Source organism: Schistocerca serialis, unplaced genomic scaffold (genome assembly GCF_023864345.2).
Source record: "Schistocerca serialis cubense isolate TAMUIC-IGC-003099 unplaced genomic scaffold, iqSchSeri2.2 HiC_scaffold_1407, whole genome shotgun sequence".
In the NCBI taxonomy this organism is placed as follows: Eukaryota; Metazoa; Arthropoda; class Insecta; order Orthoptera; family Acrididae; genus Schistocerca; species Schistocerca serialis.
The window spans coordinates 160,380-170,000 of NW_026047633.1; the positions used below are offsets into that span (position 1 = coordinate 160,380).

General features: G+C 43.1%; 1 protein-coding gene across 1 annotated transcript in view; it reads left to right on the forward strand.

The window, feature by feature from the left end:
- Positions 1-6,246, forward strand: part of LOC126442780 (ankyrin repeat domain-containing protein 65-like) — a 140,549-nt gene extending 134,303 nt beyond the window's left edge. The window contains exon 3 of the mRNA XM_050090812.1: positions 6,000-6,246. Coding sequence (XP_049946769.1) covers positions 6,000-6,246 — 247 coding nt within the window. The remainder of the gene's footprint in view (positions 1-5,999) is intronic.
- The last annotated feature ends 3,375 nt before the right edge of the window (positions 6,247-9,621 follow it).

Genomic DNA, 9,621 nt, shown 5'->3' on the forward strand with positions numbered 1-9,621 from the left:
AAGGACCATTCAAACATCTTCTCTGATAATTTCGGTACGTGAAAGTACCATATATTTTAGTATAATATGTACTAGGCATGTGGCCTCTTCTTTGTTAAAACAGCAATGCAGTTATATATTATTTAAGGAAATTTAAGTGCTGCATGTTATAACAGTCCCCCACATGTGTGATTTTATATGTTGTAACATATCTGGTACACCAAAAGAAACACTGCAATGTACAGCAGCAGTCCTTCCGAATTTCAATTGCGCAATGGAATACCATGCGATTCAGTTTGTTGCAAATTTAGATTCCTCGTTTTAAACAAGACACCTAAAATAGAGCGGTTCGACCTTTCTATGCACGGAGTTGTGCTTTTCTCTTCTGATACAGTCTGTATTGCAAGTATATTGGAATGAGGTAAATGAATGGCCTGAAGCAAGATACGTCGCGGCAGCTTTCAACTTTAGACGACCAGGAATTGCATTCACATTAGATAATATTTTCTCTGAATGGAAGTGCTCAAAAAATGTTCAAATGTGTGTGAAGTCTTATGGGTCTTAACTGCTAAGGTCGTCAGTCCCTAACCTTACACACTACTTAACCTAAATTATCCCAAGGACAAACACAAACGCCCATGCCCGAGGGAGAACTCGAATCTCCACCGGGACCAGCCGCACAGTCCAGACCGCTCGGCTAACCCCGCGCAGCAATGGAAGTGCCTGAGAGTCTCAGTAAATGGTGGAAACTACATCTGTTCATTCGGCAATGGTTTTCGAAGGAAGCTTCGTCCTCAATTCCCCAACTGCCTTATTAGCTTCTAGACACTCCCATCTCTTCTTTCCTAGCAATCTACTTTCGAACCCTTACCCTGTTCGACCGGTCGGTAACTTCGATCGTTTTAATTCAGTGTGCGCCACGTTGAAGAGCTAAGCTGGATCTGCTCGGACTGAAAATTCTCACACTCGCGCCCAAGGTGACAGGCTGACGTAAACATGCTCGGGCAAACGCCACTTCACAGGACACTTTGTTTACGATTCTCTCGCAACGTGCAGTCGCCAGCTCGTGATGTGATGGCGTGGTTAATGACTCTCGATCACGGGGCCCCGGGTTCGATTCCCGGCCGCGTGGCGGATTTCCTCCTCTCGGTACTGGCTGTGTGTGCATCAGCGACGCGTCAGCTGAAGAAAGTTGCGCGAGGCGGAAGATGTCCGCTGGCCAGTAACGCTAGACGCGCATTTCATTCTGTTGTAAATTACAGGTATTTACTGAAGAGTGTCGATTTAGTTTACGATCAAAAACTCACTAGTAACGAGCAAAGGACTTGGCCTTTTGCAGAACGACCTCTTACAAGTACCCAACAACATGGGGTTCCGTTCGGTGCACTTTGCAAGGTCGCTGTTACTGTGTGCTCGTTCTACATAAATAACGTTGCCTCAGCTCGCGGTGACTTCCCCCTCTGCAGTCAGCCCCACACGCCTCCCCTGTCAGAACAGCAGGATGTTCCTCTGCTGGGGGGGCTGCAGCACAGCCAGTGGCGTTACACCAACACGACGGCCGCAGCGAATGTGTTTCAGTTTAACTGAGCGACTGATTGAAACTCAGTTTAGGAGCGGAAACGTCGATACACTGGCACATGTCTGATACAAGAACACTGCATATCCCGTGCTAATCTCAAGTCCTTGCATCGACGCTCGCACGCAGTCGCAGTCACTCGTAATAGCCGGCTTACGGCAGCTAACCGAACCAGTTACCAGCAGCATTACCAAACATATTATCTGTGACAGAACGCTCTCTCAAATATTACACAATTTAGCCAGTACGAATGTTCAGTTTGCGGTCACTGCTGGTATGACATGCCACGCCGATCTTGTTTATACAAAAGTCACTGTTTGCGTATTAAAATCGATATTTCCGTTTTCGTTTTTGCCACAAGTTCGCATGCACTTTGCGGCACTCCACGGTCAAGTTTTATTCATTATTCTGCAAAATTACCACATTTATCCAGAGCTCCTTATATTCGCATCCGAAAATATTGATAGCTAAGCTCCCAACTTCACAGAGCCGTTATTTAGCTCACAAAAAACGTGTGACCGTACTACCCTCTGATTGGATGATACACACCGTAGCCAATCCGCTACTAGTATTAAGCTGGGCAATCCCGCGTGTTTCATACATGACTAGTCACAATTTAACAGCTTTTATGAACAATTTAGTAAATGAACAAATTTTGAAACTCCACAAGCCTGAAAATACCTCGCGCTTTAAATAACACAATTACCATGAAATGCTTCTTGTTTTTCCGGGTCCCATAAACTGCCTAGTTCTACATACAAAATTCCTCTGAGAGTATAATTCAGTTCCTCTGTACCATCACAGTTTTCACGCTAACATATACTCAGTTAATGGACATAACAATATTCATTTACTATCTTACGTTCCATTCATTCCATCGTTCACAGCAAACAAACAATCTAGCGGTAACTAACGACCGTCATATTAATCACAGTAACTTGAGTTTTGTTTCCAAAATCTGTTTTAACTTCTTGATAGTTTCGTAGTGCGTGAGAATCTGACACCTTCCGATGGCAGCCGTAGCTACCTGCAAGCAGTCAGCGGACCACCACTAGTTGCCTGAAGCTGTCTGCTCTCTACCGTCTCTTACTTAACACAGGTGCGATGCGAAGCGCCGCGTCTCGACTTCCAGACAAATCAGCCAATGTGTAACATGGGAAACCTGTGAGAAATGCAATATTTACATTATTTGACGTACCAGATAATCCTCCACAACTCTGGCTGAAGAGAAAACCACACAGACGCGACAATCAAACGTCAAAAGAACAAAAGAGTTTTCCGACACGAAGAAACCAATGGCCGACGGCCTTCACTTAACGAGCAAGAGCAGCATTGATTGTGTAGATTTGTCAGTGCTAACAGACAAGCAACACTGCGTAAAATAAACGCAGAAATCAATGTGGGACTTAATATATATATATATATATATATATATATATATATATATATATATATATATATAATCAAGAATCCATCGAAATTAAAATCACTGACTATGACCTTATGACCTACAGCTCGATATCCAGCAATTGCAAGGTTAAAATGGGCGTACCGGACATGAAATCAAAGTATGTTCATGTATGGCGGTAATGTAACCATGAGTGACGTCACAGCCGGCAGCTGGGTTGTGTAATGGTGTACGAGGAGCCCACCAGCAGTCACTCCACTTGACAGTGGCTGAGAAGCACTTGGTCGAAAGCTCACGCCACTTCAGTCCCTTGAAGCAACTCGAAACCCGAGAACATTTTAACATTTTATTCTGTAGGCAGAAACTGCTGAAATAAACAGCACTTTCCACCATTTACACATTTCCATAGCCACAGTCTGCAGAACTGCGTTCACAATCGTAGTGTTAAGTGAAATACTGATATTGGTTAAGTGCTTGTAAACTATGACTTTGTCAAAAACTTGTAGCTATTGTAGTTCTTAAACGAAACATAATATTTCAGTTTACTGGGCTAATCCTTTACCTACCATATAATTTTCAAAAGTGCTGTACCTTAGAACTTACATAGTGACGTACTATGCGCAGATCTAAACAAATTATCACTGAAACCATAGACATCTGTTACAATGTTAAAAGTGAGGAGGGCAGATTGTGTTCGGGTGGAAGGAGTGCGACAGCCAATAACAAGCTGTGAACACCCTCTCCCCACCCCCAAAACCAAACCACAGATGCGGACCTACAGTTACACTGCACTTTCTCACTCGATGTTTGTCATCTAAGGAATGTTACATATGTAGTATAGCTTTTCTGTGAGTAATATGCTCTTCATACAAGGAACATAAGGCAAAATTAATTCCTTCCTTCCCCACATTTATGTAGTCTCGATTAAAGTTCTCACTGCAGTCAACAAAGAAAGCACTCAAATGTATACAGAAAGTGTTCAGCTATCTGTTATGTATGAAATTGAATTGTTAAATTTTCTTCTGTTTGAAATTAATGTCCATAATAAACATCACTAAAAACTGTGACAGCCTCTGAATTTCATCTTTAAGATTTTATTGCCACATCAGAATCACATGCTGTTTCAGATGATGATGGTTGCTTTATTTAGGGATTTTTTGGGGGGTAGTGGGGGTGGTGGTGGTTTGGATGTATACGCCTTTCCATTGCAGCCCAGAGAGAAATAAGTAGACTGTACTGGTTGGCCAAGGATCTATACATTTCTTAAGGCGCTTGTAATGTGAACTGCAGTGGGGCATCTTGCATTATACTGCTGGAATATTGCATTTGGTACCATAGGCATGGGAGTGACAAGAGGATTTACCATATGTCTCACATATTGGCAGCTATTCAGCGTTTCTTCAACAATTACGAAGCCATCCCAATTGTCATATCCAGTACCTCCCCACAGCAGGGGAATTGGGGTATGTGTCTGGAGTACTGCTGCGTCCTGCGACCTGTCACCAGGTCATCTACAGGCATGTGGATGACAATCTGAGTGCTACAGACAGAACCAGGACTCGCCGTTGAAGAGCAGAGAATTCCAGTCAGTGTTCCAGTTGACTATGGATGTATACCATACAAGTCTTTGTTGTCTGTGGTATGAAGTCAACAGGAGATGACCCACGTCAACTTGAGATCTCAACCCAGCTTCCAGTAATCTGATGCTGGCACACTGCCTATCAAATCAGCTCAGAATTAAATTTTCACTCAGCAGCAGAGTGCACACAGATATGAGACTTGCTGGCAGATTAAAACTGTTTGCTGAACCGAGACTCATACTCCGGACTTTTTCCTGTCGCGGGCAAGTGCTCTACTGACTGAACTACCCAAGCACAAATCACGACCTGTCCCCCAAGTTTTCCTTTGCCAGCACCTCGTGCTGTATCTTCCAAACTTCTTAGCAGTTCTCCTGCAAAACGTACAGGACTAACACTCCTAGAAGGAAGAATATGGCGGAGAATTGGCTTAACCACGCCCCTGAGGATGTTTCCAGAATGAAATTTTCACTCTGCACTGGAGTGAGTGTTGATATGAAACTTCCTGGCAGATTAAAACCGAGACTGGAACTCAGGATCTTTGCCTTTCATAGGTAAGTGCTCTGCTGACTGAGATACACAAGCATGACTCCCTAATCGTCCTCACAGCTTCACTTCCCCCAATACAGAAAGATACCGAACTCAAGTCTCGGTCCAGTAGACAGTTATAATCTGCCAGGAAGTTTCGCCTCTGCTCAGGTTTCAGCTGTTGCCTATATGAAAAAGCTAGTCGTTCCATTTTAAAATCTGTTTGTTGTGCAGTTCTTCTGGATGGCGATGTGCCTACCCTTCTTGCCACGCTGTTGTCCTGCAACCCTATCATTCATCCATTGCACTTCAGACTGTGATCACTGTGTGATCTGCCAGTATGCTGCTCCCACGTCCATCAAGCCAGTGACCCAAGACTTCTCAAAGCCATCTCGTGCACATTCTCTAGGCATACCGTTTTGCAGACTCCTAGAGATAAGGGCCAGTGACACCCAGTATCTATTATAAAACTAAAACTAAACTAAACTCCTCCAGAACAGGCCATAAAAGCCCAACAGTACCAACTAGCTGCCATGTCATCCTCAGCTCACAGGCGTCACTAGATGCAGATATCGAGGGGAATAGCTACCATGCACTCACATAATTCTTCATCTACAAGAATGACTTTTTTTCTTTGGTGACAATAAGCTAAACGCTAAAATTTTAACCAACATATCCAATGGGCTTTAAATTGCTTGACTACCTATATGACTGATTTCAAACAAGGTTTTCACAGAGTAACATTTTGTATCTCCAAACCCCCCCCCCCCTCTCTCTGTGTGAGTGTGTGTGTGTGTGTGTGTGTGTGTGTAAGTCTGTGTGTGTGTGTGTGTGTGTGTGTGTGTGTGTGTGTTTTAGATACGTTGTGGAGGTCATGTTCATGTCACTGCTGCTATACTAAAACTGATGTAAATCATAATGTGATTTACAGGATCCTGACTGAGGAACAGAAGCAGATGCTGGCTGGGAGGCTGATCATTGCTGCGTCACAGGGTCAGACCGGCCAAGTGCGGGCGATCCTGGATGCGGGGTCGCCAGTCAACGCGACAGACGCCAGTGGCGACACTGCCCTGCATGAAGCAGTGATGAATGGCCACGAAGAAACTGTCAAGTGCCTGATTGATGCCGGGGCAGATGTCAACGTCAGGGACTCGGATGGGATGACGCCTCTGCACTAGGCTGCATGTAGAGGTGGCGAGCAGCACATTGTACGGATGCTACTGGCGGCATCAGCGTGTGTAGATGTCCAGCACGATGCGGGGGAGACTCCACTCCATGTGGCTGCCAGATGGGGGTGTGCATATGCAGCGAAGGCACTGCTGCTGGCCGGTGCTAGGAGGGACATAAGGGGTAACAGTGGGCAGACACCTGCGGACGTGGCAGAAGCAGATGCGGTACAACTATTTAGCACTGAACAAATCTTGTGATTAATGCTTTTTATCTGAATTCTTCTTGTATTGCATAAAAATTTGCTCTTAATTTTTTTAAAGTTTGAAACACAATACATCTTAAGGACCACACATCAAAGAAATTTTAAGAGGGGGTTGGCGCAAATTTTTATCTGTATTACTATATAAGGACAAGTCATTGCTTATCACATGATACTGTAATGAATGGTCAGACAGATACAGGACATACATAACATATAAAGAGGAAAAGTTTTTATTAAAAGTCTCTAAAAGCTCTTGACTGATATACTTCAGATTTGCACCTGATACTCTCATCAATATTTACTTGGATATATGCTATGTACTTCATTCACAATTATGACATACTCGTATAAATGTTCCTGTAACATTGACAGGGGAAAGGAGGTTACTAACCGTCTCAAGATGTTCTCAACTGATATAGTTCAAATTTCTGCACAATACTTCCATGAATTATTGAATGGACATAGGCTATATATATTTAATATATATATAACATACAAATATATTTTTAATCTATAAAGGGGAAACGTTGTTGCCAAAAATCTCGAAAAGATCTTCACCGAATTAAATCAAATATTTACACGATACTCTAACGAACAATCAATTTATGATACATAAATATATGTGTAATATATATGGGGGAAAGTTAATCACCAAATACCTGGAAAAGTTCTTGACTAAATTACTTGAAATTTATACACAATGCTCTAATGAATAGTAAAAGGGGATACTTTGTTACCAAAACCCTCGGAAAGTGCTTCACCGATTTATTTAGAATTTGTATACTAAACTCTAACAAACATTTTTACAGGTATAGGTTACATATGTTTCAAAATGGCAATATATAGGTTTTCTGTTAAAACCGACCGTGAGGAAGAAAATGTGTGGTTTAGGTATGTTTCTCACAGTCAGTTTCAACTACAATACGGGGCGAATAACCCATCAGAAAAATTGTTCGGCCCATATATATTCTTTCTATTTACATACAATTTCAATGACAAATTGTATACATGGCATTGTACTGTTTTGTTTTCGTCTTCGCCATTGTTTATACAGGAACGAGGAACTGGTATTTATGGCTTATTGGCTTATTATTAGAAAAATAATACAGAATCTGAATCATCTGAAACTTTGTAATCCTACCCATTCACAGATTGAAATTATGCAAAACACTGTCATTAAAGCTACTGTCTTCACAGATCCAGCCGGTGGACAGGTGTCTCTCACACCCTGTATACCAATGATGTCAACTAGCATACCCATTCATTTTAAGTGGCTTCAGTTCCCAATCGAGGTTTTGTTCTCAATAACAATAAACAAGGCTAGAGCTCAGAGAGAGGGGTAAGAGGGCAGAGAAGTGGAAATAGACATAGAGGGCGGAGGAGGAGGTGGGGAGGAGGTCATGCACAGAGAGGGGCGGGGGAGGAGTGGCAGATGGACAAAGAGAGAGGGAGTAGGAGATGGACAGAGAGAAGAGGGGAAGGAATTTAGCTTAAGTGTCAAATTCCCACTTATATTTAGGAATTAAGAAATACTGCCGTGTCTGCTATGGGAAAACAAAAACTTACTTCAAAAACGGTTCAAATGGCTCTGAGCACTATGGGACGTAACTTCTGAGGTCATCAGTCCCCTAGAACGTAGAACTACTTAAACCTAACTAACACATCCATGCCCGAGGCAGGATTCGAACCTGCGACCGTAGCGGTCGCGCGGTTCCAGACTGTAGAGCCTAGAACCGCTCGGCCACTCCGGCCGACTAACTTACTTCGCTCACCTGATATGGATTCATCAGCCAATAAACAAACTGCATTCAGATGCATTGTCCACAGTGTATCCCTTTTTTTTAAAGAATATCCACTCGATTCGTAGTGTAATCTGAAAACTGTGCTCTGACTTTGCTTCACCTCAATACTCTCATCAGATCCTACTTGTAAATCGTTTAATTACGCAAGCTGAATATCGGCATTGAGTAAACAAGTGGAGGGTTTATTCATCAGTTCCGTAGACTCCCGACGAGTTCACGGAGAAACTACTAACGTATTTCACAGGAAACGGTCACTGTACACATCTGACCAGTCGGTTCTGCCACAGCGATGTGTTTGAGAATCAGCAGCTGGGAATGCATCTGCACTAAGGCTCTCCGACTGCGTTCGTTTATGTTTGCAATCCTGAGTTCGAATTCTTTATTTATATTTGGGAGTTGGTATGGAGAAAGGCATATATGTATTCTCTTTCCTCGTGGTTTCTCGGCATTAGTGTCTGTATCACCCAGGTTGCATTGTTATGTGTTTTCGTACAACATACGAGAAGTTTGTATGGTGGCAGTACTCACACATCTGCAGTTAGGAGACAGGTGATGTGCGTTGGCTACTGAAGGGAGACAGGGTGCTGTGTAAAGGTATAATCGCAGGACAGCAATGCCTAAGAAGCCAGCATTCAGATATGCAGTACAGGAATCACACGGACAGTGACACAGAGGTGCTGTGTGTCGTTTGCTAGTAAGGCCTCTGCAGATTCTTAATGTCATCACGTCGCTGGAAGAGTCGAATCCTGTTCTGAAGTTTGGCAGATGTTGTTCAGGCTTGTCAAATGGAGGTTAACAACCTCCATTTGATGCACAGAAAGTATCTGGGTTAATTCTGCGTAGAGATAAATGGAAGGCCACTTCGCTTGTTTACAAAAATGGTCGCAGCTCATATGTCGTCCGTCTTTTCGCTACAGGAAAAATAGGGATAGCCACCGCTATTTAATTTATAAAGCACATGATCAGACTTCCTCTTCTCTGTGTGAATAAAGATTATGCTGCAGTCGCATTGCGACATGATTTCCCAGTGCACCACACTGAATGTAGCACCAAAAACGCCGAGTCTGGGGCTGCGACATGCACTGAGGTAGCACCATATCAAACACTTGTACGGATAAAGTCTTTCTGTTGCTTCTTTCTTGTACGTTGTGTATAATTTTAGTGAACTACCGTATTAATCACATGTATGTTAGGTAGGGTATAGTGTAACACGGCGACCTCCAGTCTGTCTCTTTCCAAGAATTAATCCCGACTAGCGGGCTCTGCTGGTTAAGCGGATGTGGCATGTTAATTTCAAGAGGTGGCCAGATGCCCTTCCT